This window comes from Ovis canadensis, chromosome 4 (genome assembly GCF_042477335.2).
Source record: "Ovis canadensis isolate MfBH-ARS-UI-01 breed Bighorn chromosome 4, ARS-UI_OviCan_v2, whole genome shotgun sequence".
In the NCBI taxonomy this organism is placed as follows: Eukaryota; Metazoa; Chordata; class Mammalia; order Artiodactyla; family Bovidae; genus Ovis; species Ovis canadensis.
The window spans coordinates 27,054,801-27,080,944 of NC_091248.1; the positions used below are offsets into that span (position 1 = coordinate 27,054,801).

The 26,144-nt window shown below is 40.0% G+C and overlaps 1 protein-coding gene across 1 annotated transcript in view; it reads right to left on the minus strand.

Moving 5' to 3' along the window:
- Positions 1-12,265: 12,265 nt before the first annotated feature.
- PON2 (paraoxonase 2) overlaps positions 12,266-26,144 on the minus strand; it is a 29,264-nt gene continuing 15,385 nt past the window's right edge. The window contains exons 4-9 of the mRNA XM_069587470.1: positions 20,546-20,711; positions 19,851-19,977; positions 17,695-17,895; positions 14,513-14,594; positions 13,663-13,791; positions 12,266-13,053 (exon numbers count right to left, since the gene is read on the minus strand). Of these exons, the coding sequence (XP_069443571.1) occupies positions 12,895-13,053; positions 13,663-13,791; positions 14,513-14,594; positions 17,695-17,895; positions 19,851-19,977; positions 20,546-20,711 (864 nt within the window). The 3' untranslated portion in view covers positions 12,266-12,894. The remainder of the gene's footprint in view (positions 13,054-13,662; positions 13,792-14,512; positions 14,595-17,694; positions 17,896-19,850; positions 19,978-20,545; positions 20,712-26,144) is intronic.

Consider the following 26,144-nt stretch of genomic DNA (forward strand, 5'->3'; position numbering starts at 1 on the left):
CACACACACACCACACACACACACACCACACACACACACACACACACACACACACCACACACACACATGGTGTGGAGATTCTGCTGCTGCTGTTGCTTCACATTTCTTCACTTAGTCAACATCCTGCATGTTTGTTTTGAAGAAAGACAAACCCCCATGGATCACTGTGTGGTGATGACTCTCCAGAAAGGTTCATGGCCACTGAGTTTGAATTGTTCTCTGGAATGGTGTGTGTGAGTCCATGGGAGACTGGGAAGGAAGGGAAGGAGTGTTGCTTGGCGTTCACACTCAGCACTGTTTGGTGAGCACTGGCAACTACTTGCCCAGCACTGAAGACTTGGTGTGAACAAGATGCCCTTGTCTTCAAGGGGCTTACATCCTAGAGGGGAAATATATTTCAGGGAAGGAAGGGAGGGAGGATAGAAAAAAAGGAAAGAAGCAGGAGGGAAGGTGAAGCCAAAAACCAGAAAGAGACAAAGTAAAGAAGTAAGTTGTTTCATGTTCTTTTATGAAATAATCAGTCATGTATAGCCATGAGAGGAGACAGAGAGGCTCAGGAAATAATAGTTTTTTATACTCACAAAACTTTAGAGACAGAAGGACAGGCATGGTACAGGGCCACGTGGGAAAGACACCTGGGTGACTGGGAGGCAGAAAACAGGACAGGAGGGTTGAAGCCGCTCCCTTTATTGGGGTTTTGACAGTTAAGCCAAGACAGGGCATGGTGCAGGCTCTGTCGCTTCAGTCGTGTCCAGCTCTTTGCGACACTGTGGACGGTAGCCTGCCAGGCTCCTCTCTCCATGGGATTCTCCAGGCAAGAATACTGGAGTAGGTTGCCAGTGTGCAGGGCAGGGTGAACTACTTAGGATTGGCTAGTTTGAATAATTTTGGCAGGTTTGAGGCTATAAGGTAGTTGCTAGTTTCCTGGCACCTGGTTCTGGGATGACTACGGCAGAGGAATATTGTCTGTTGGTGTGTAAGGGCCAGATAGAGGGGATATGGCTCTGGACCAGTTAGTTTGTGAATCAGAGACATGCTTCTGGTGGAGCCCCTTGCTGTCTCCCAGAATTGAAAAAGCCTCTCTAAAGAGGTGACATTAAAACTGAGACCTGAAGTAAGAGAAGAAACTAGGTTTGTAAAGAATGGGAGGAGGGGGATTTCAGTTGAGGGAAAGATCTTGGTGTTTGCCAGGACCTGCAGTTACAGTGTGGCCCAAGCCATTGCTGGATGAAGTTGGAGAGGGAAGCAGAACCCAGATCACACAGCATCTTGCAGGTCTTGGTGGAGAGATCAGTAACACAGAAAGGTCTTGCAGGAGATGACGTGATCTGAGTACTTTGCCACTGAGTAGGAAATAGACTGGAGAGGGGAAAAACTGGTAGGCAGAAGTCCACCTGCAAAACTGTTTTGGGTAAGAGGTAATAACAGGGGTTGCAGCAGAGATAGGAAAACAAATCTGAAAGGATGTCACTTGGAGATAGAGTCGGGTAGACTTTCTGATAGTTAAGGACAAACATGGTATGAAAGATGCCTGCAAGGTCTGAGCTGGCGATGTTAATTTTGGAGTAATCAGTATACAGGGAGTATATAAACCTGTTGGAATGGATGGGAGAGAGGAAAGAGCACCCAATTTGGCCCTAAAGAGCCATTACATTTCTATTAATATTTGGATGAGGTGTGCAAACCAGCAAAGGAGGGGAAAACAGGAGATAATGAGAATAGTGTTGAGAAAGCCAAGGTGGAAGAATGTTTCGAGAAGGAAAGAAGAGAGCATGCCAAATGCTGCTTAGAAGTCAGGTAAGATCAGAGCAGAGATAGAGATAATTGGATTTGGCAACACAAAGATCTCTGATGACCTTGACATGAACAGAGACCAGACTGTAGTTGGTTGAGAAGTGAATGGCTAATGAGAAAGAAGAGACAGTGTGGATCTCAGAGACTTTACTTATGGTGGGTGTATTAGTTATGTATTATGACGCACTCCAGTGTTCTTGCCTGGAGAATCCCAGGGACAGGGGAGCCTGGTGGGCTGCCGTCTATGGGGTCTCGCAGAGTCGGACATGACTGAAGCGACTTAGCAGCAGCATGATGTACTAAACTATCCCCAAACAAGGTGGCTTAAAATTCATGATCTGCGCATTGCTGTTGGTCAGAAAGTGGAAGCAGCTTAGTGAAGTGCTTCTGGTTCACGGTCAGTCATGAGGTTGCAGTAATCTGAAGGCATTTCAGTTGCACGTCTGTCATCAGGAGACCTAAGCTCCTTGCCATGTGGACCTTCCCAAGGGCTGCCTGAGAAATGTCTTCAGGATAAGGCAGCCAACTTTCCCCAGTTAGTGGCCTGAATGAGGGAGCAAGGAGGAAACCTTGACCCCTTTTATGACCGAGTCTCAAAAGTCACAGGTTGTCACTTCTGCCTTATTCTGTTTGTTAGATATCAGTTGCTAAATCCAACCCACTCTTAACACATTATTGACAGGGGCATTTTTGCAGAAACTAACACCTGTGGCTGGCGATTTGTTATGTAAGTGAATATCAAAACATCTTCTGGTCAATATTGTGCATAACAAAGGATGTATGAATATGTCTGTGGTCAATAAGTTGTTAAGGAGCAGTGCATTAAGCTTGCCTTTGGGGGAAGTGTTAGGTAAAAGACCAGGACACCAAAAAAGTGTCTAACAGGCTCTTTAATGGCGAAGTGCTCCCAGGCGGGGTTCCCCTGACCGAGAGAGGCAGGTGGAGGAAGTCCGCGCCCGAACCATGTTGGGGGTGGCTTTTATATGTTCGTTGCGAGGGATGGACGGGGGTTCAGATAGGTTCAGCCCAGGCGTCCTGGGCTGACAGGTCCTTTTGCGTGGCTGGGGTGGGGCGGCTTTAGCTGGCGAAGTGTGCTGTCATTGGTCCCCAGGATCTGGGAGGCTCCTTCCGTTAGGGACTTCCCCCCGCCAGCGGGAGGGAGAGGAGGGGCAGCCCATCATGGCCCCGGGTCCGGCCTTACAGGAAGAATGTCAAATCTTTGGACATATTTTAAGCCATCAGTGGTATCCAGAGAAATGATGTGATGGTTAAAAATGTGAGATCAAGGGAGTGTTGTTTTTCAAATGGGAGATGCAGTTAGAAGATCTTTGTGCTAATGAATCAGTAGGGAAAGAGTTTGATGACACAGAAGACAGAAGGGATAATGGAAAAAGTGAAGTAAGTCCTAAGCACAATTGGAGGACTCCTTCTCCACTTTAACAGTAGAAATAGGAGGAGGTGGATGCAGCTACAGAGAGAGGTGTAACTTTGGGAGGGGAAATGTGAGGGGGCTTATATCTGTTTTTTTTCCATTTTCTCAATGAATTATAAGACAAGACCTACAGACCAAAGTGTGAATAGATAAAGGATTGTGGGACATTTGAGGAAAAGGAGAAGCTACAAAATTACTAACTCAAGAAAGAGAAAAAAGCTAATCTACTAAAGAAATTGAGGAATGCTTGACATTTTGAGAACCACATCTGAGCTTTGACATTCATTCGAGAGAAACCATTCAGCTGTTTTGTGATTTTCCCAGGTCACAGAGAGCTGCTCAGGTGCATGTGTGAAGTACAGAAACGGTTTGAGTTTTGCTTCCTAAGACAACTGGAGGAGAGACGTGTTAAGGGGTTGAGAGTATACTCAAGGAAGTGATTACAGGATGGAAGCTGGATTGGATAAGCAGAGATATTATGCATAAGAGGGAACAGTTGGAAGGGGAGAACGCTCTGGGGCTAGGGTTATCAGTTTGACATTGCTGCTACTGCTAAGTCGCTTCAGTCGTGTCCAACTCTGTGTGACCCCATAGACGGGAGCCCACCAAGCTCCCCCCATCCCTGGGATTCTCCAGGCAAGAACACTGGAGTGGGTTGCCATTGCCTTCTCCAATAGTTTGACGTTGGAACAATTCAAAAATTTTGGAACCATGGCAGTACCTGAACAGATGACTTAGAAATGAAGGGGGTGGTGTTTGCAGAGTCTGAGACTTGAAATAAAGGTTTTACAGGTAAGAAAGTTTGTGATGCAGAATATGGTTGTAGAAGCAGACGGCTGAGGCAGAGGGAGAAACGGGTATTGGGAGTGAAAATTTGAGTCATACAGAAGCTGTGTGTTGGAGGATTTATTGATGTAGACTTTAAAATCACTGGGAAGGAAAATGGAATAGAGGCGTTCTACTTTATTAGATGATTGCACTAATTTCCTTCAAAATGAATATGAATCCGAGTTTGGATAGAAATTAAGGTAGAAATCTGTGAAAAGGTAAGAAATATCTCTCTAGGAACTGATAGAAAATAATTTCCAGAAAAACGAGAAAGAATGTACAAGAGGAAAAAAGAGAGTTCAATGACAGATAATTATTTTTTTTAAAATAGAGTATTGTCCATAGATATTAATAATAGGAATAATGAAAGAAAAATCACCATTTTGCAACTCCAATGTAATAATAATTGGACAAGAACACCACTGGATGCCAAATAGATGAAAGGTTTTAGGGAACAGAATATTCACTTGGATTTATAAAAAGAAAGAAAAAATTAAACCTGTTGAGCAGGTAATCACCACCTTAATCAGTTACTCAGATTTACCATCACAAAGAGTGAAAAAAACCAATGTTTATATTCTGCAATGCAGTGTGGAGTACAGGTCACTTATTAGTATTCTTGTCAAAATTGTTTAACCTAAATCTGGTCAAGCCTAGGGTAACTTCTAATTCACAGGAAATATGAGTGCTGCTGAATTGAGCTCAGGACTCCAGGAAGAAAATCAAGTAATTTCAGAATGTAGATCATTCCAGAAGATATTTTGCTTGCAGGGAAAAATGTGTCATTAAGAATAAAAACAAAAAATAGAAAGACTGTTTCACATTAAAAAGGATTCAAGAGACATAAGTAAATGTGAATTGTGATCCTCGATTGAATTTTGGATTAGGGAGCACGGGGGATGCAAGGGTTAGCAATTATTAAAGGCATTTGGAGACCACTGAGAAAATTGGAATTTGTACCAGATATTAGATGGCATCACTATTAATGAGAGGTATTATTACTGCAAAGTGTTGTAATAACATTGTGGTTATGTGGAAGGACACCCTCATATTTAGAAGATGCAAGCTGCAGTATGCAGAGATAAAGTTCTATGATATCTCCAACTTGCTTTCAAATGGTACAGAAAAATAAAAGCATCTTTACTTGGAAAAGTAAAGCAAAAATGGAAAAATGAGAACTGGTGATTGGTGAATATAGGTGAAGGGTATAAGGAAGTCACTGAACTACTCTTTCAATTTTCCTCTAGGTTTAAACATTTCAAAAGTGGTGGAGATGGGGAAATTGGGTTTCTCCAAATTATTGTTTAATACTTTGTCTATGCTTAGTTCCTTTTTTTAGAATGTAATTCAAGTCTATAGTTTTTTTTAATTAATTTAATTGGAGGCTAATAACTTTACAATATTGTGGTGGGTTTTGCCATACATCGACATGAATCAGCCATGTGTGCACATGTGTCTCCCCATCCTGAATCCCCCTCCTACCTCCCTCCCCACCCCATCCCTCTGGGCTGTCCCAGAGCACCGGCTTTGAGTGCCCTGCTTCATGCATCAAGCTTGCCCTGGTCAACTACTTTACATATGGTTATATATGTTTCAGTGCTATTCTCTCAAATCATCCCACTGTCTCCTCCCAGAATCCAGAAGTCTTTCTTTACATCTATGTCTCTTTTGCCGTCTTGCGTATAAGACCGTCGTTACTGTCTTTCTAAATTCCATATATATGCATTAATGTACTGTATTGGTGTTTTTCTTTCTGACTTACTTCATTCTGTATAATAGGCTCCAGTTTCATCCATCTCATTAGAACTGACTCAATGGCATTCTTTTTTATAGCTGAGTAATATTCCACCGTGTATATGTACCACAACTTCCTTATCCATTCATCTGCCGATGGACGTGTAGGTTGCTTCCATGTCCTGGCTATTGTAAACAGTGCTGCAATAAACATTGGGGTACATGTGTCTCTTTCAGTTCTGATTTCCTTAGTGTGTAGGCACAGCAGTGGGATTGCTGGTTGTATGGCCATTTAAAAAAATTTTTTTAATTTATTTATTTTGGCTGTGCAGGAGCAGCAGCTGTGATGGCACAGGAGCAGCCAAGAGGAGCTACCCTGCGTCCAAGTAAGGCTCTGCAGCTGCACTTTGCTGGAACAGCTGTGAAGAGATACCCCATGTCCAAGGTAAGAGAAACCCAAGTATGATGGTAGGCACTGAGAGAGGGCATCAGGGGGCAGACAGACTGAAACCACAATCACAGACAACTAGGCAATCTGATCACAGGGACCACAGCCTTGTCTAACTCAGTGAAACTAAGCCATGCCTGTGGGGCCACTCAAGATGGGCGGGTCATGGTGGAGAGGTCTGACAGAATGTGGTCCACTGGAGAAGGGAATGGCAAACCACTTCAGTATTCTTGGCTTGAGAACCCCATGACCAGTATGAAAAGGCAAAAGATAGGATACTGAACGATGAACTCCCCAGGTCGGTAGGTGCCCAATATGCTACTGGAGATCAGTGGAGAAATAGCTCCAGAAAGAATGAAGGGATGGTGCCAAAGCAAAAACAACAGCCAGTTGTGGATGTGACTGGTGATAGAAGCAAGGTCCAATGCTGTAAAGAGCAATATTGCATAGGAACCTGGAACGTTAGGTCCATGAATCAAGGCAAATTGGAAGTGGTCAAACAGAAGATGGCAAGAGTGAACGTCAACATTCTAGGAATCAGTGAACTAAGACAGACTGGAATGGGTGAATTTAACTTAGATAACCATTATATCTATTACTGCGGGCAGGAATCCCTTAGAAGAAATGGGTAGCTATCATAGTCAACAAAAGAGTCCAAAATGCAGTACTTGGATGCAATCTCAAAAATGACAGAATGATCTCTGTTTGTTTCCAAGGCAAACCATTCAATATCATGGTAACCCAAGTCTATGCCCTGACCAGTAATGCTGAAGAAGCTGAAGTTGAACAGTTCTATGAAGACCTACAAGACTTTCTATAACTAACACCCCAAAAAGATGTCCTTGTCATTTTAGGGGACTGGAATGCGAAAGTAGGAAGTCAAGAAACACCTGGAGTAACAGGCAAATTTGGCCTGGGAGTATAGATTGAAGCAGGGAAAAGGCTAATAGAGTTCTGCCAAGAGAATGCACTGGTCATAGCAAACACCCTCTTTCAAAAATACAAGAGAAGACCCTACACATGGACATCACCAGATGGTCAACACCGAAATCAGATTGATTATATTCTTTGCAGCCAAAGATGGAGAAGCTCTATACAGTCAGCAAAAACAAGACTGGGAGCTGACTGTGGCTCAGATCATGAACTCCTAATTGCCAAATTCAAACGCAAATTGAAGAAAGTGGGGGAAAAAACTAGACCATTCAGGTATGACCTAAATCAAATCCCTTATGATTATACAGTGGAAGTGAGAAATAGATTTAAGGGACTAGATCTGATAGATAGAATGCCTGATGAACTATGGAATGAGGTTCGTGACATTGTACAGGAGACAGGAATTAAGACCATCCTCAAGAAAAATGGTTGTCTGAGGAGGCCTTATAGCTGAGAAAAGAAAAGAAGCTAAAGGCAGGGGAGAAAAGGAAAGATATACCCATTTGAATGCAGAGTTCCAAAGAATAGCAAGGAGAGATCAGAAAGCCTTCCTCAGTGATCCATGCAAAAAAAAATAGAGGAAAACAATAGAATGGGAAAGACTAGAGATCTCTTCAAGAAAATTAGAGATACCAAGGCAACATTTCATGCAAAGATGGGCTCGATAAAGGACAGAAATGGTATGGAAGCAGAAGATATTAGAAGAGATGGCAAGAATACACAGAAGAACTGTACAATAAAGATCTTCACGACCCAGATAATCATGATGGTGTGACCATTCACACTCATCTAGAGCCAGACATCCTGGAATGTGAAGTCAAGTGGGCCCTAGGAAGCATCACTATGAACAAAGCTAGTGGAGGTGATGGAATTCCAGTTGAGCTATTTCAAATCCTGGAAGATGATGCTGTGAAAGTGCTGCATTCAATATGCCAGCAAATTTGGAAAACTCAGCAGTGGCCACAGAACTGGAAAAGGTCAGTTTTCACTTCTATCCCAAAGAAAGGCAATGCCAAAAATGCTCAAACTACCACACAATTGCACTCGTCTTACACGCTAGGAAAGTAATGGTCAAAATTCTCCAAGCCAGTCTTCAGCAATATGTGAACCGTGAACTTCCAGATGTTCAAGCTGGTTTTAGAAAAGACAGAGGAACCAGAAATCAAATTGCCAACATCTGCTGGATCATCAAAAAAGCAAGACAGTTCCAGAAAAACATCTATTTCTGCTTTATTGTCTATGCCAAATCCTTTGACTGTGTGGATCACAATAAACTGTGGAAAATTCTGAAGGTGATGGGAATACCAGACCACTTGACCTGCCTCTTGAGAAACCTGTATGCAGGTCAGGAAGCAACAGTTAGAACTGGACATGGAACAACAGTCTGGTTCCAAATAGGAAGAGGAGTATGTCAAGGCTGTATATTGTCACCCTGCTTATTTAACTTATATGCAGAGTACATCATGAGAAACGCTGGGCTGGATGAAGCACAAGCTGGAATAAAGATTGCTGGGAGAAATATCAATAACCTCAGATGTGCAGATAATACCACTCTTATGGCAGAAAGTGAAGAAGAATTAAAGAGCCTCCTGATGAAAGTGAAAGAGGAGAGTGAAAAAGTTGGCTTAAAGCTCAACATTCAGAAAACTAAGATCATGGCATCCAGTCCCATCATTTCATGCAAATAGATGGGGAAACAGTGGAAACTGGCTGACTTTACTTTTGGGGGCTCCAAAATAACTGCAGATGGTGACTGCAGCCATGAAATTAAAAGATGCTTACTCCTTGGAAGGAAAGTTATAACCAACCTAGACAGCATATTGAAAAGCAGAGACATTTCTTTGTCAACAAAGGTCTGTCTAGTCAAGGCTATGGTTTTCCAGTGGTCATGTATGGATGTGAGAGTTGGACTATAAAGAAAGCAGAGTGCCGAAGAATTGATGCTTTTGAACTGTGGTGTTGGAGAAGACTCTTGAGAGTCCCTTGGACTGCAAGAGATCCAACCAGTCCATCCTAAATTCAATCAGTCCTGGGTGTTCATTGGAAGGACTGATGTTGAAGCTGAGACTCCGATACTTTGGCCACCTGATGCGAAGAGCTGACTCATTTGAAAAGACCCTGATGCTGGGAAAGATAGAGGGCAGGAGGAGAAGGGGACGACAGAGGATGAGATGGTTGGATGGCCTCACGACTCAATGGACCTGGGTTTGGGTAAACTCCGGGAGTTGGTGATGCACAGGGAGGCTTGGCGTGCTGCCATTCATGAGGTCTCAGAGTCAGACACGACTGAGCAGCTGAACTGAATTGAACTTAGCTGTGCTGGGTCTTCTTTGCTGTACACCGGTTTTCTCTAGCTGTGGAATGCAGGGGCTTCTCTCCATTGCAGGGCACTGGCTTCTCACTGTGGTGGCTTCTCTTGTAGCAGAGCACAGCCTCTAAGCGCTTGGGCTCAGTAGTTGAGACACACGGGCTTAGTTGCTCCTTGGCATGTGGAATTTGCCTGAACCAGGGATCAAACCCAAATCCATTGCACTGACAAGTAGATCCCCATCCACTGTACCATCTGGATGACCCTATGTTTATTTCTTTATAATCTATCTTTTTATTATCTATCTATTTTCTCATTTGTTGAATCTCCTAGTAGAATATAGGCATGTATCTGGTTCACTGTTATATATTAATGCTAAGTCTGAATACAGAAACATCATTTTCTATATTAAAAAAATTTTTAAGTAAACTGAGTTATTTTCTTTGCAGTTATAAAAATTAGACTAGGTTCTTTTTTCCTCTCCTCTGCCTTCTGCCTTATGGAATAAAAATCTTAAAAACCAGGAGCAGAAAGCTAAGAGAGCGCTGCAGGAATTGTTTCAGTCCTCCTCCTCTCACACTCAGAAATGTTTTGTAAAAATCTCAGAGTAAGGAAAACTCTAGGTGGCCAGAGAAAGGAGAAAGGTGGACATGGGTGGTGTGAAAGTGAGTGCTATTAATTCTTCATTGTTTTGCCAAGTAAATATCCATCAGCCGAGACAAGCTATGTCTCCAAGAGAGGATTCAAACTAAGCAAATCAAGCCTAGAAAAGGGATCAGCCTTAGACTAGCTGTCGATAATAATTAATCCATACACAAAATGAGAATAAGAAATGCTAAAGTTATAGCTTATATTTCATTTTCCTTACTGCTCGTATTAGGTGTCCACATTCACATCCAGCTGCTCTAGAAGAGCTGAGGTTTTGTAAAAGACCAAAATGTATTTGTTGTCACTGAGCAAGACCTCAGGTTAAAAAGAATTAACACACACACTCACATACCTGAGATCTAAATCCACCTATTGGTGGCACATTCCAATTGCAATTTCATTCCTTTTGAATGACCTCATAATAACCAACCAAATTGTTAAACTCAATATAGGATCCCAGTAAGATCATTGTAAATGGATGCACAATATATTTATGAATCCCTCATGGCCCACAGAGGCTCAAAACCAGCATTTATTTAAAAAACAAAAAAACTTTAAAAATCTCTAAGATAAATAACACATGTGCTTATTAACTTGTTTTTAATTTTGTCCAGATCAATTTTCTAATAAACACAATAGAAACCAAGTCTATCTGATGTCTATTGCATTCTGGTACTTTTCATGAATATAGCTTTTTAGATAGTCATTGCTCATAGTCTAAAATCTAAAACATATGCTTCTTGGCTTTGGATCCCTAATGAATAATATTTAGTCTTGTTTTGCTTATCTGTGACTTAATGTTTTCTCCATGGATAAACAGCAAAAAGTGGTAATTATTTTAATATTAAATACATTCAATATATTTTAGTAGCAGACTATTTAAAAATATAAATAAAAACACAGGCCGAATGTGGTCAGAGACCAAGGAATACTTAAGCAATTTACATTTAAGTCCTTAAATGATCCATCTGAAAGAACTCAAATTGATACCTATAAAAACAGAAGAAACTGTGTATTAGGAAAATGAGCAAATAATGAGATTCTCATTAGTTCCATGGCAGAAGCATCATGGAGGGGGTAACAGCACAGCCTCTGACATCAGAAGTAGATTGAGAGCAACCCCTTACTAGGTGTGTGACCTTGAACATCTATGAAATGTTAACAGTGATAGAAATCAATACCTACTCCCTCAGGGCCCTAATTAGGATTAAATGAGATAATGAATATACCATTTTTAGTGCACTCGTTCACTTTGTAAGTAACTGACAAATATTTCTATGATAATGATGCTAAAGATGGGAGAAGTATGAGAAGTGAAGTGCTTTGGTAAGTTACAGTGGAAAAGAAACGCAGATGAATTTATAGGAGGTATAGTGAGTGGAAGAGCTCCCCTGGTAGCTCAGGCGGTAATGAATTTGCCTACAGTGCATGAGACGACAGTTCAGTCCCTGAGTCAGGAAGATCCCTTGCAAAAGGGAATGGCTACCCACTCCAGTTTTCTTGCCTGGAGAATTCCATGGACTGAGGAGCTAGGCAGGCTACAGTTCATGGGGTTGCAACGAGTTGGACACAGCTGAGCAACACACACACAGTGAGTGGGAAAAATGTGGTTGCAAAGGGCTGGATACAATTGAGCAACGCACACACATGAATGTTCCCCTGAGCAGACACCTTCAGCCCTGGTGGGTTGCAAAATGTTGGACACATGCACAAAATGGAAATATGTGGTTGCAAAGAGTTGGACATGATTGAGCAACACACACACACACACACACACACGAATGTTCCCCTGAGCAGACACCTTCAGCCCTGGTGGGTGCAAAATGTTGGACAGATGCACAAAGTGGAAATATGTGGTTGCAAAGAGTTGGACATGATTGAGCAACACACACACACACACACACACACACACACACACAAATGTTCCCCTATGAGGAGGACACCTTCAGACAGACAGACAGAAACATGCATGTGCCGCACCTGGACAACTGATTTTGTCTCACCTGATGAAGTTCACAGGTGTTCAGTGGGGAGGTGGTGTGACTGACCTCCTAGCTCTGAGCTGTTATCTTCTCTTTGTATGCAAGTTGGGCTCCCATTAAGAAAGAGAGCAGATAGAATACTCCATACTAATTGAGAATTCCAGTTACCATGTTTAATTAATTCGTTGTTCTTTTTTAATTCAAATAAAAGGCTTATTTTTCAGATTTAATGAGAAAAATTAGCATTGTTCTGCCTGTCCCTCCCAAGGAAACCACACAAGGAAGTGGCCACTTTCTGCTGAGGATATGCCATGAGAATTAAGCACAGACAAAACTTGGGTTTTCGTCTTTACTATAACTCCAACTCTTTAATAGTAAACAAAGATGTAAGTATAAGACATCAAAACGTGTTATGTATCAGTAGTTCTGAGTCAAAGTGGTCACACTGGTGGAGCTGAGGTCACTCACGTTTCAAGGAAATATAATCTACCCTGTTTCAGTGGGATTCATGCTCTGGCAGTTGGAAGGCAGACACGAGGCTTATTTTGTGTAGAGTGTATTCACTTAGCTGAAAGCAGCTTTCCTCTCTTACCTTTACTTGGCATTTTTAAAAACTGTTCACTTTCTTTTTATGTTAAAAGTGCTATGTGAACTGAAGGGGTCCTTTAATTGCCGAAATAAGTTTACTGTATATGTCACACATTTGGGGGTCAACGTTGCTGGTTAAATTCCCTCAGAATTAGCAATTCATGGAGAATTAGTTGTCGAGATGCTAGCACACCTCCATCTAGAGCTCACAGTATAGGGCTCTGTGGTATAAAGTGCCTATGAGCAGCTTCTTGTCATACACGGAGGCCACAGAACTTCCCTGGAGAACAGATCCGTTGTTGGCATAAACTGTAGTCACCGTAGGCTTCTCAGATAAAATATCCTGGATGCGGAGAACCTATTCAGGAGATATGAAGGATTAATATAAACCACCATCCACCCATATCACTCAGTCATCAATAATCTTGCACAAAGACACAATGATTAAGAGGCCATGCTGTTGAAAATAGCAGCTAGCAATTTTTTTTAATGTTTAAATTACTTTGTTAAAACCTCAAAGAAAGTACTTTCTTAAGCCATCTAGTGACTGCATGCCAACACCGGATTGAGTGTTATTACCGTAATTGAGCATTAATAGGAAAGCTTCCACACTAATGTGCCTACTTTAGCATGCGCAAACGTCGTGGCGTGCAGTGAGGTGACAATCAGCCAGGTATTTAAAAAATTGCCAGTATACCACACAAGGAGGGCACATCTTTAGAAAAAAGATCTTTTGACTAGCTTCTGCCATCATTTAATACATCAAAAGATTACCTTTCTAAAAGTATTTGAACAATGTGAAATTCTGCCAATTATTGGCTTAAAGCAATCACGAAGCCAACCGCCATGCATTTATTGTATTATTGGTTTAAAAGGACTAAACGGACCAGCCCTGGGGCAGTTTATTGTATTATTAGTTCAAAAGGGTTTGCATAATTAAGGTTTAAAAAGTAAAATATATAAAAACCTCTGACGAGGGAGGATTCTTCGGGTCATACACGAAGAGCTTCTGGCCGTTGGGGTGACAGCCCACCAAGACGTCCCCCGAGGAAGGGTCAATAGATAAATTATCCACCAGGGTATCCAACTTGAGTACCTTCCAAATGAAAAAACATCAGCATCTAAATGTCATGAGAAACTGCAATTAGATCATTTAGGGCTAACCTCTCTTGCCCCTATACATGTGGGGAAATTATACCCATCTCCTGCTTCCATCCTTTAGCACCAATATTGCATAAAATAAGTTTAATACACCGGTTTAGAGTCACTTTTCATTCTTCCTGGAATTAAGAAAGTTAGGGAAATAATCAATCTCTCTAAAAAATGAACTACTTTCCCCCTTTTAGAAGATGCACAATGATCGGTTAGCTCAAGAAACTCAAATAAGAAATTCTTCATCAATCTAAAATATGTGTTGTCAAGCAGGAAGAAAATAATAATGGTATGGAACCCAATTTCCACCTTCATTTATTATTGAAAGAACTGACAACTTGCATAAATCTTCATTTCGGAATTCATCTATTAGTCTTTTCAACTGTGAAAATTTCTTACTGGAATTCATCGGGTGCCATCAGTACTTCATGGAGTGGGTTCTAACTCTGATGCAAATAGCCCCCCCAACATACTGCTGCATGTAATCAGTCAGTTCTTGTGACTTTGGGAAACAAGAGACTTGGTCAATTACAGACAGGTAGCAGTGAAAAAACCAGAATAGCAACACTGGCTAGTCTGTTTTAAGGGAGGTATTGTTATAATATAGTATGACTATGTAATTTCAAGATTAATGTCAACTTTAGATATAGAAAGAAATATTTTACCTTCAACTGAGTTAAATTCATATTAGGGTGCTTTTCCAAAACATGAATTTCATGAGCCAATATATCAGCAACATAGATGTACCTTTGTAGGAAGGACACACTGGTTAGAGCTCCAAGCCAAGATAAAGCTTCATTAACACAGTGGGAAGAATAAGTCTTAATAACCTGCCAAGAAGTTAATCAATGATGGGCCCTCAAGGAAAGCCTGATAAAGGTTAATTTTTATCTAAAAGTAAGCTTTCAAAATCAATTCAGTGCTGCTACAACAGTCATGGAATTGTTAAATTATTTTTCAAAAGATTGGTAAGGAAAAATAATATAGAGCAGCATTTAAATTATCAAGTCTGTGGGGTGGGAGGTGGGAAGAAGGTTCAAGAGGGAGAAAACATATGTATACATATGGCATACATATGTTGTTATGCCATACATATGATGTATGGCAGAAACCAACACAACATTGTAAAGCAATTATCCTCCAATTAAAAACAAATAAATTTTTAAAATGTATAAAGACTGTGCCACTCAAGGGACAATAAAACAAATGTTTTAAAAAAACTTTTATATTCTACAATATAATTTGATATTTCAAGGGATCATATACATGTAGAAATATTTGGTATAAAACAAAAGATATATTATTAACATATTGAGAAATTCAAGCATTAGAGATAAATATCTACTCAGAATAATTTGTGTGCATCTAAGGAGAGTGAATTAATGGACTGCTTTACCATAATCTTCCTCATTGAATTGACTGTTCCATGGCAACTGTTCTCTTGAGCAATTATAATGGGTAAAACCATGAACTCAGTAATGTGACAGAAATAAACATGAAGACAACAGCTGTTTTTCCTGAAAAGTTTACAGTGTGTTGTGGTGATCAGATGGCCTATACACATTAAACAAATAATACAACATAATGGTAACATAAGACATATTTTGGGTCTAGGAACTGAAGAAATATCTAACTCCTGAAAAAACAGGGCTTACAAAGAAAGGGGCATCTGCGGTGGACATGGACTGAAAGACTCAATTTGAGGATATGAGGACAAAGCATCTTTCAGGCAAAAGAAAACACGTGAGCAAAGGTACAGGGCCAAGAATGAAAGAGGCAGGTTTGCAAAATACTGAGCTCCTGTGTAAGGCATAGTAAGTATGAAAACAGTAGAAGGGAGAGGTTGGAGCCAGCCTATTAAAGTCTAGCCCTTTAGCCTGCCTTGATTTGATAAGCAATTGGGGTCTGCTGAATTTCTGGAATAACAGAGTGTGATAATAACAGATGGTCAGTTCTGTGCAGCAGTCACTAAGCATGTGGTTTGTGCCTGGCTGGGCTCAGTGTGAGGAGTCAAAGGTGAAGCAGACAGAGGTCCCTCTTTTGGAGGTCTTGGAAGGGCAGTGGGACAAAGAAAGACAAAATTGGCAATGGTGCCAAAAAAAAAGAAAAAAAAAGGAAGTAGACTGAAAACAAATGGGAAGAAAGTGAGAGTGAGAGCCTGAGCTAAGCAGTGTCAATGGAAAGGAAGAGGGGCTGAGGAGCCACACGCAGAACCAGTGTGAGCTGCTCAACAGCTGGGCAGGAACAGTGAGAGGAGAGTTAAAGCTGCACTCCCTATTCTTATTATTATTTTCAGCTCGAGTGACTGGAAAGTTTGACTCTCATAATTGAAAGATGAGAGTCGGGGAGAAAAACAGTTTTGGTGGGAGAGGTTGGATTGGGTCAGTCACAGAAAATTGAAAAGATTCTACATCCATTTTCTGTAATCAACAAGAAAGAAATAAAGACATTTAGTTGTCAAGGATGGCAGATTTATTTCATGTTATATGTGTAGTAAATTGTTCAATGTGCTAACCTAGTAAAAGGGAAAAATATCCTTTCTATAAACTAGAGTTGGACATATAAAAGTGAAAGAATTTTGTGCGGGGGGGGGGGGGGGCGGAGTTGGCACTATAAAAATTAACATTTAAAAGGAGCACTCTTTGAGTGAGTAGTTCTATTTTGAGGAGTTTGTTCTACAGAAACACTTGTACAAATGTGCAGAGGGAAGGGGCTCGTAGCCCCAGATTTAGCCAATACCCAGTAGGCATTTGAACCTCGGTCTGTATGACTCCAAAATCTGAATATTTAACCATTATGCTATCATTCTCCCTTGGGGGGAGGTTGTTCCTTAAAAATATATGGCTAAGTTTCAGTGGTGAAAGAAAAATAAAAAACGTATTTTGTACGGAAAAGAAAATTGTATATATCCATAGAGAATTGGCTAGTTTACAGTCATCCTTAAATGGAATAAAACAATAAAAGCCAGTAAAACAATAATGTATTTATTTAAAAGAAAAACATCTACCTTATATTTAAATATGTATGTATAAATATGAACCCATTTCATGAAAATTTACATTTATAAAATTAAATTCTATAATGATAGAGTTGCTGTCATTGTTAGCTGCTCAGTCCTATTTGACTCTTTTGCCACCCCATGGACTATAGCCCACCAGGCTCCTCTGTCCATGGGATTTCCCAGGCAAGAATACTGGAGTGGGCTGCCATTTCCTTCTCCACAGCATCTTCCCAACCCAGGGATCAAACCCATGTCTCTTGCTTGGCAGGCATATTCTTTACCACTGAGCCAATGGGGAAACCCACAACGATATGGACCAAATTTGAATACTGTATATAAATAGATATTTATATATTATATATAAATATATAGTACATATGTTTACATAGAACATTATATATATTTAATAATAAATTATAAGCTCTCCTTTGTGATCAGTCATGTCCAGCTCTTTGCGACCCCACAGACTGTAGCCTGCCAGGCTCCTCTGTCCGTGAAATTTTTCAGGCAAGGATACTGGAGTGGTTTGCCATTTCCTACTCCAGGGAATCTTCCTGACCCAGAGATCAAACCTGCATCTCTTGTGTGTCCTGCATTGACAGGTGGATTCTTTACCACTGTGCCACCTGGGAAGCCCAGTAACCTTGGAAGGCCAATAATATATTACATATACGTATTATAACATTATAGTATTATAGTAATAGTTATAAATATCATATATATTTATCATAGACCAAAAATAACAGGTAAGCTATTTCTGCCTTAGGAAAAAAAAGAGCAAAGTAACGAGTTTCACCTAGCACCATGGCTAAAGAGAAATGAAAATACTTCCATAAGAGCTCATACTTTTTATCAGGTGAAATATTGATCCCATTTGCTGAATCGAATCCTTCTGCTACCACTTTAACTTCACTGGGACTGTAGTAAACAACATTTGTCCAGCGTAAGTTCAAGTATGTTTCCAAATACTTTAAGAAAGGATCAGAGAAATAGTGGTCATTGGTAGCATAGAAATGTTCTGGTCCAACAGCTATGACATCATTCACACTGGAAGAGAAAAATAACATGTGAGAGAAAATGAAAAGCCAGTTGGTCTCCATATTAACGATTAAGTAGCCAGAAGGTTTACACAATATGTGCCTTAAATTTTTGGTAAGAGGTTCCCTAGGAAAAGCTCAGCTAAGATCACATGGGTATAGTCATATGTAACCTACTATAATATCATTTGCTGGGAGAACAATTTTGTATGGTACCAAGTAATCTGAAGACAGATCATTTAGCAATTATGGCAGGATTATTATCAAAGGAAAAATAACTTAGTCCCAACAGAGTATGTTTTTTTGACAGCAAAAAATGTAAGGTTTAAGAACAATGTGAAAGGACACAGCTATCCATAGTACAGAGCTTGATGGAGCCTCTTTGGCTGGTGAGCTGGTTGGGCTGTCAAAAACATTTACCTAGCTTCCATTTTCTCAGCTGCTGGATTTTCTTGAGTTCCTTTGCTTAGTTATTAGTCAAACTAAGATTGACTGTTCAATTTCTACCTGACTCGCAAAGCCGACCTGCCGAGAATGAACAGGCACTCAATAAACACTTCCAGATAGACGGATGATGAAATTGCCATAGTGCAGTGCTTCAGGTAAGAGATTTATATGCTGAAAACAATTACATTTTTAAAACCAGTTAGGTAAGGGTGTTATTAAATTTAAATTCCAATTACCCTATGCAAAAATTTCTGAAAGAATGGCTTTCCCCTTTGTTAAAGAAAAAACAGGGAAGGTGGGTCCCCTCTTTCTGAAAGAGCTCCCTAAAGCAAAGGCTGCCTGGAGGGCACTTAAGCTCCTAATTATTAGGAAGTGAATTTTTGGAAGAACTGTTGGCAGCTACACACTTAAGTTCTAGACAGAGAAGTAGATATTAAAAATATTCATCAACTAGCTGTGTTCTTGAAGTAGTAGTGACGCACTTCCAATTCTGTAGGGCCAGGAGCCCATGGCTACCTTGTGAAAACATTTCATGTTAGTTCCATACTAAGCATACAAACTCCATATAAAGCAGGCTACTCTTCCTTGCAGGACGGATATTATTATTATTTGTGTGATGAGTCATCTGAAATGGAAGGTGACAGAAGGAACAATGGTGAGGTTTGTCTTCTACTCTCCAGACGGCTCTGAAAAGCAAATCCCCTGCAGGCCAGCATTTCCTCATTTCTCAAGCGAGTCTGCATACAACACTGACGTCAACTTTCCCTGCTCTGCGAGGAAACTACTGTTGTTTAGTCGCTCAGTCGTGTCTGACTCTTGCAACCTCACGGGCTATAGCCCTCCAGGCTCTGTCCATGGGATTTCCCAGGGGAGAAGAGTGGAGTGGGCTGTCAGTCCCTTCAGGGGATCTTCCCGACCCAGGGATGGAACCAGTGTCTCCTGCATTGCAGGCAAATTATTTGCCGCTGAGCCACCAGGGAAGCCCATTCTTCAAATTAAGGGACAATTAATCTCCGCAGTATATACTATAACAGAAAACTCTGAAACCATGCAATTGCTGCATCTTTTATTTAGTAGATTATATGAATATAAATTCAGTTAGTGGTCGTCATGGTAGAAATTCTGAGCAAGTTTTTCTGGGACCTAAAAAGGTCTCATGAACCTGTTATATTTCCCAGTTTGAAAGGATGTGCATTTGAGAGAGTTTCTAAAGACTGTTTCTTGGGGGTGAAAAATCTGTGTACAATTTAATCACTTCAATACTGAGTTGAGTTTGGATAATGTAATTTTGCCATGGCTAAAATACTGGTTTCATTCAAAATTTTACATTCATGTAAATATTTATGAAAAGGAAAGTTGCAAGGAAACTATCATACACATATACATATATGTATTTGTTTATGTATGTGTATGTATGTATGTATGTATTTCAGCTCTTACAAAAGATGAAAAGACCATGATATGGACTATCTGAAAAAGGCAGCAATAAATCTGAGAATGAACAAAAGGACTAATTACCTTGGAAGAAGCTCATGTTTGATCGTTTTTAGATGCAAAAGAGAATTTTCTTCCTCTTCAAATTTAAAAATTTCTACTGTATTCTTGAATTCTGGGTGGTTTACAACAAAGAGATAAACGGTGTCATCTAAAAAAATGAGAGAACAGAGTTCATTTACAAGATATAACCATAGGACCTCTGGGTAGACACTGACATTTAAATACCACAGGCAAGGAAAGGCTGAATGTGTAAGCTGTTAGAGGACCTAACAGATCATTCTTCCCCATCTTTCCCATCACTGTCTGTCTAGTGTTATTTCTGATCACTGGTCTCCTGACCTTTAAGAAAGAGTGTTTCTCACTCCATACACAGAATGCATGGATAATCTGTTTATAGTTTAACTTAGAAATATAGCTCTTTTTCAATGCAATGAAAATAGATATATGAAAAGGTTATCTAAACCTAAATCTAAACATTCTAAATCTAAACATTCTTTCAGGTGTAATTAATAACTATTAGAAATTTCAAAATGTAGTATAACTTACTGCCATCTGAAGAGGCAATGTTGGACTTATTCGTATGAAGAATACAGAAACAATTCGTGAGTTAATTGTTCTCTTATACAGATATGATCCAAATCTATTTTCCAGTTATTTGCAAACCATTGTTGTTTTGTTTTGTTTTTTTTTAATGTTGGTAGCTCATCAGTTCTTACCACTGTCTATGAAAGTGCTGATACCATGTGGATTAAATGAAGCCAAATTAAATCCACGGCTGATTCTTAATTCCAGTGCCCTTGGGTTTTCTTCATTTAGATCCATCATTAGTATTCCTCCAGGCTTATCTGGTGCAAAACTGTGGAGGCCTGGACATTTCAGACCCTTTTGAAAACAGAGTAAAAGTTAAATATAAAGGCTTAAGTATTTTTATGGACTAAAGTAGCAACTATAAATAAGTGATACTTTGGCTAAAGGTGCTGACATAAAGCTAGAAACACAAAGAAAGCAGAGATGAAACAATAAGAAAATAATAATTGGGGGGTGGAAGGCTGAAAGCCAAGCAGTATCTGATATTTCTGAGTAGAGACAGAGATGAGGGGTTTGGTCTCCTCAGAGGGTAACCAGAAGGTTGGTGGACATGAGATAACGCAGAGTTGAGGGTGGGAATAAACTGCTCTCTGACACATATTCATCCTCTCCCCGTGGGGACATCAGGCGGAACTTAGTGCCTGGCATGCACTCAGGCTGTCCTTTTCCCACTGAGTCTAAATGTTGCTTTTATCATGTACTAGATCGTTGTTTACATATTGGTCTGTCTGGGGACTTGTGCCCTATTTCTGTGCTAATATGCAACTTTTTAATTACTACAGCTTTATTCATCATATATATATTAGTATATATATTATACTATATATTTATACATACTATATATTTATCCCACACTACATTGCTTTACCTTTACAAAATAATCTTAAATATATCTGCTCATTTATTTTTATGTATAAATTTCAGAAATCAAGTTGCTATTCAAAGGAATCTTATTAATAGTAGCAGGAGTAGCCGTATTCCTACTACTACATTATCTATTTGGTTTTTCCTAGCGCATGGGAAACTCATTGAGTTTTATCTGTTCGTTTTGAATCCAACCATTTCACTCAACTTCCTATTAGGTCTAAGAGTCTGTCAGTTTAATCTCCTGGACTGTTTAGAAAACCGAGTAATCACGCTGTCTGAAATTAATGGCAGTTTCGTCTTTTTTCCTACATCGTATTTCTTTTTCTTGTTTTCTTGGGTTAAGAACTTTAGTAGATTACTGATGGTTACGGCATTTTAGGGCATTTTCTTCCTTTTCTAAACGTTAATGGGAAGGGAGTGAATGTTTCACCACTAAGAATGATGTTTGCTGTAGGTTTCTGGGAAGTTTCATTCTACTTCTAGTTTTTTTTTTGAGCTTGTAATCAGGAATGAGAGTTGAATTTTATTTAATGCTTTTTCAGCACTCACTGAAATAATTGAGGTCTTTTCTCTTTTAAATTTTTCAAGTCATACTTTATGCAAATTTAAAAGAATACCTTCCCAAGTGAAAGTGAAGTCACTCAGTCATGTCTGACACTTTGCGACCCCATGGACTGTAACCTACCTTGCTCCTCCATCCATGGGATTTTCCATGCAAGAGTACTGGAGTGGGTTGCCATTTCCTTCTCCAGAGGATCTTCCCAACCCATGTATCAAACCTGAGTCTCCTGCATTGTAGGCAGACGCTTTACCATCTGCTGCTGCTAAGTCGCTTAAGTCGTGTCTGACTCTGTATGACCCCATAGTCGGCAGCCCACCAGGCTCCTCCGTCCCTGGGATTCTCCAGGCAAGAACACTGGAGTGGGTTGCCATTTCCTTCTCCAATGCATGAAAGTGAAAAGTGAAAGTGAAGTTGCTCAGTCGTGTCCGACTCTTAGCGACCCCATGGACTGCAGCCCTCCAGGCTCCTCCATCCATGGGATTTTCCAGGCAAGAGTACTGGAGTGGGGTGCCATTGCCTTTTCCGTTTACCATCTGAGCCACCAGCAAAGTCCAAAACCTACCCCAAAACCTTACTTTATGCTCAAATTGTATTTAATACACATTTTCTCCAATTAAAAAATATCTATCAAATTATACAACTTCAAGATCCAACAAACAGAATAAACTGGAATTATGCTATTGTTCCATGGCACTGACAATTCAGTGGTTTAATAATGTCTCTTCTTTATCAACGCACCATAAACAATAGAGTATCGATGCACAGGAAGCTCTACCAGGGATGTAATAACTCGTCATGTACGCTCAGTCGCTCAGTCGTGTCCAACTCTTTGTGACCCTATAGACTATAGCCTGCCAGGCTCTTCTGTCCATGGGGATTCTCCAGGCAAGAACACTGGAGTGGGTTGCCATGCCCTCTTCCAGAGGATCTTCCCAACCCAGGCAAGGAACCCAGGTCTCCCGCATTGCAGGCGGATTCTTTACCATCTGAGCCACCAGGGAAGCCCAGAAATACTGGAGAGAGTAGCCTAACCCTTCTCCAGGGGATCTTTCCAACCCAGAAACTGAGCTAAGGTCTCCTGCATTGCAGGTAGATTCTTTACCAGTTGAGCTACCAGGGAAGCCCAAATAACTCTCCATAATTATCTTAATTTAAGATATCATTTAAACCTGTTTTTGTCTCTTTTTAAAATTTTATTTCCACTTGTGGTAAAATATACATAACATAAAATTTACCATTATCACTACTTTTAAGTGTACAGTTCGGCAGTTTCAAGTACATTTACACTGTCACTTAAATCTCTATTCTATTCTATGTCATCCAAGTCCTCATTAAATGTGATGTTAGTTTTGAGGTTGCCCCTAATTGTTGAATGGGATGGGTTAATGGGCTACAGTGCTTGGAAGAATAAACAAATGCCACGATGTAGGCGTTATTCATTTAGAAAGGAGCAACATACTAGGGAATATTAGAGACAATGCTGAGTAAATTTTAAAAATCAGTAAAATGAAAGTAAATCATTTTAAATCAGTAAAAAGTCATATAACTAAGGACGGATTAAAAAAATCATGCAGAAGAAATTCTGTTGACTTGACTACAAGATCACTGTGACTATATTAGATCTCTCAGCTAAAAATGGCTGTCGATTTACGTATTTGAAGACCTCGCTCCTCCTAATTCAGATTTATTTTTATGGGGATAAAATCTTGAAATAGATGATTTCTGGATTACCCAAATCTCTGAGCACAGCTTCTTTGGAAAAAAAAAAAAAAAGGCAAGCAACTGCCTTCTCCTTTACTCTAGATATTTGTATCTTTGGTTATGTATAATGCTGACGAGGAATTTCAGTGCTTTTCCCTAAGACTGTAAGCCATATGTGCAAGCATGTGCTTCTACACAAACCCAGAGTCCTCCCAGAAATATCATTTTACTCATTGTGAGTAGGTAATTAACTACAATTTTTCTTTTAAAGTTTTAGTTTGAAAATTTAATATAAATATCCATGCTTCTGCCAAAACCTACAGCATTTCTTTTCTTCCTCCATGGTAGACAACCAGCTGCTCACAGGCTTTCACATAAAAACCATCAAGAACCTGAAGGGTGTTCTAACCCTCATTCTCATCTAAGCTGCGCTCTCTCACCTTCCTCGTAAGTCTGACAGCTATTTTATTAGTGTCACTACTGTCTTCTAAGCATCTCCAAGTTTTTCACATCTTTCCCTGAGTCTCAGAGTCTGAAAATAATGGCTGCTGAGAGGGAACAGAATACCTACAGGCTGCCTTCAAAGTTGGATACTTTTTTCTTCAGTTAAAAGATATTTATTTATTTGGATGCACTGAATCTCAGTTGCAGCATGCAAACTCTTAGTTGTGGTACAAGGATCTAGTTCCCGGGATCAAACCCGGGCCCCCTGCATTGGGAGCGAGGAGTCTTAGCCACTAGACCACCAGGGAAGTCCCGAAGTTGGATTCTTCTTTCTCAAGAAAAAAGGAACCTGTGAAGATGCTGAGGTCCATCACGCTGGCCCCTTCCAGGGAGAGAGAGGCAGAACTTCCTCTTCGGCCCATATATACGGTTTTCCAATTAGAATGCCTATTGGTATAACCTAGCAGCCCTCTGGCCAATCCATTTTGAAGTCTTTAAAATATATGCCTGAAAAGACTGTTACTTTTCAAGTTATAAAAATTAAGGCAAAAGTGAAGGGTAAACTCAATCAATGACTTTCCACTGATGATAGGCTTTTCAGCAGCTAAAAGAAAGAAAAAGCACTGGCCTTCCTTTGGGAGTTAATATATTGTTCAAAAATAAATAACATATAGATCAATGGAACAAAATAGAAAGCCCAGAGATAAATCCACACACCTGTGGACACCTTATCTTTGACAAAGGAGACAAGAATATACAATGGATTAAAGACAATCTCTTTAACAAGTGGTGCTGGGAAAACTGGTCAACCACTTGTAAAAGAATGAAACTAGAACACTTTCTAACACCTACACAAAAATAAACTCAAAATGGATTAAAGATCTAAATGTAAGACCAGAAACTATAAAACTCCTAGAGAAGAACATAGGCAAAGCACTCTCCGACATAAATCACAGCAGGATCCTCCATGATCCACCTCCCAGAATACTGGAAATAAAAGCAAAAATAAACAAATGGGACCTAATTAAACTTAAGAGCTTTTGCACAACAAAGGAAACTACAAGCAAGGTGAAAAGACAGCCTTCAGAATGGGAGAAAATAATAGCAAATGAAGCAACTGACAAAGAATTAATCTCAAAAATATACACGCAACTCCTGCAGCTCAAATCCAGGAAAATAAACGACCCAATCAAAAAATGGTCCAAAGAACTAAATAGACATTTCTCCAAAGAAGACATACAGATGGCTAACAAACACATGAAAAGATGCTCAACATCACTCATTATCAGAGAAATGCAAATCAAAACCACAATGAGGTACCATTTCATGCCAGTCAGAATGGCTGCAATCCAAAAGTCTACAAGTAATAAATGCTGGAGAGGGTGTGAAGAAAAGGGAACCCTCTTACACTGTTGGTGGGAAGGCAAACTAGTACAACCGCTATGGAGAACAGTATGGAGATTCCTTAAAAAACTGGAAATAGAACTGCCTTATGACCCAGCAATCCCACTGCTGGGCATACACACCAAGGAAACCAGAATTGAAAGAGATACATGTACCCCAATGTTCATCGCAGCACTGTTTATAATAGCCAGGACATGGAAGCAACCTAGATGTCCATCAGCAGATGAATGGAAGAATACATTTGAATCAGTTCTAATGAGGTGGATGAAACTGGAGCCCATTATACAGAGTGAAGTAAGCCAGAAAGAAAAACACGAACACAGTATACTAACGCATATATATGGAATTTAGAAAGATAGTAATGATAACCCTGTATGCGAGACAGCAAAAGAGACCCAGACGTATAGAACAGTCTTTTGGACTCTGTGGGAGAGGGAGAGGGTGGGATGATTTGGAAGAATGGCATTGAAACATGTATAATATCGTATAAGAAATGAATTACCAGTCCAGGTTTGATGCAGGATACAGGATGCTTGGGGCTGGTGCACTGGGATGACCCAGAGGGATGGTACGGGGAGGGAGGTGGGAGGGGGGTTCAGCATGGGGAACACGTGTACACCCGTGGCAGATTCATGTTGATGTATGGCAAAACCAATACAATATTGTAACGTAATTAGCCTCCAATTAAAATAAATAAATTTAAATTAAATAAATAAATAACAGCAAGAATGCTAGCTTTAAATTGAATG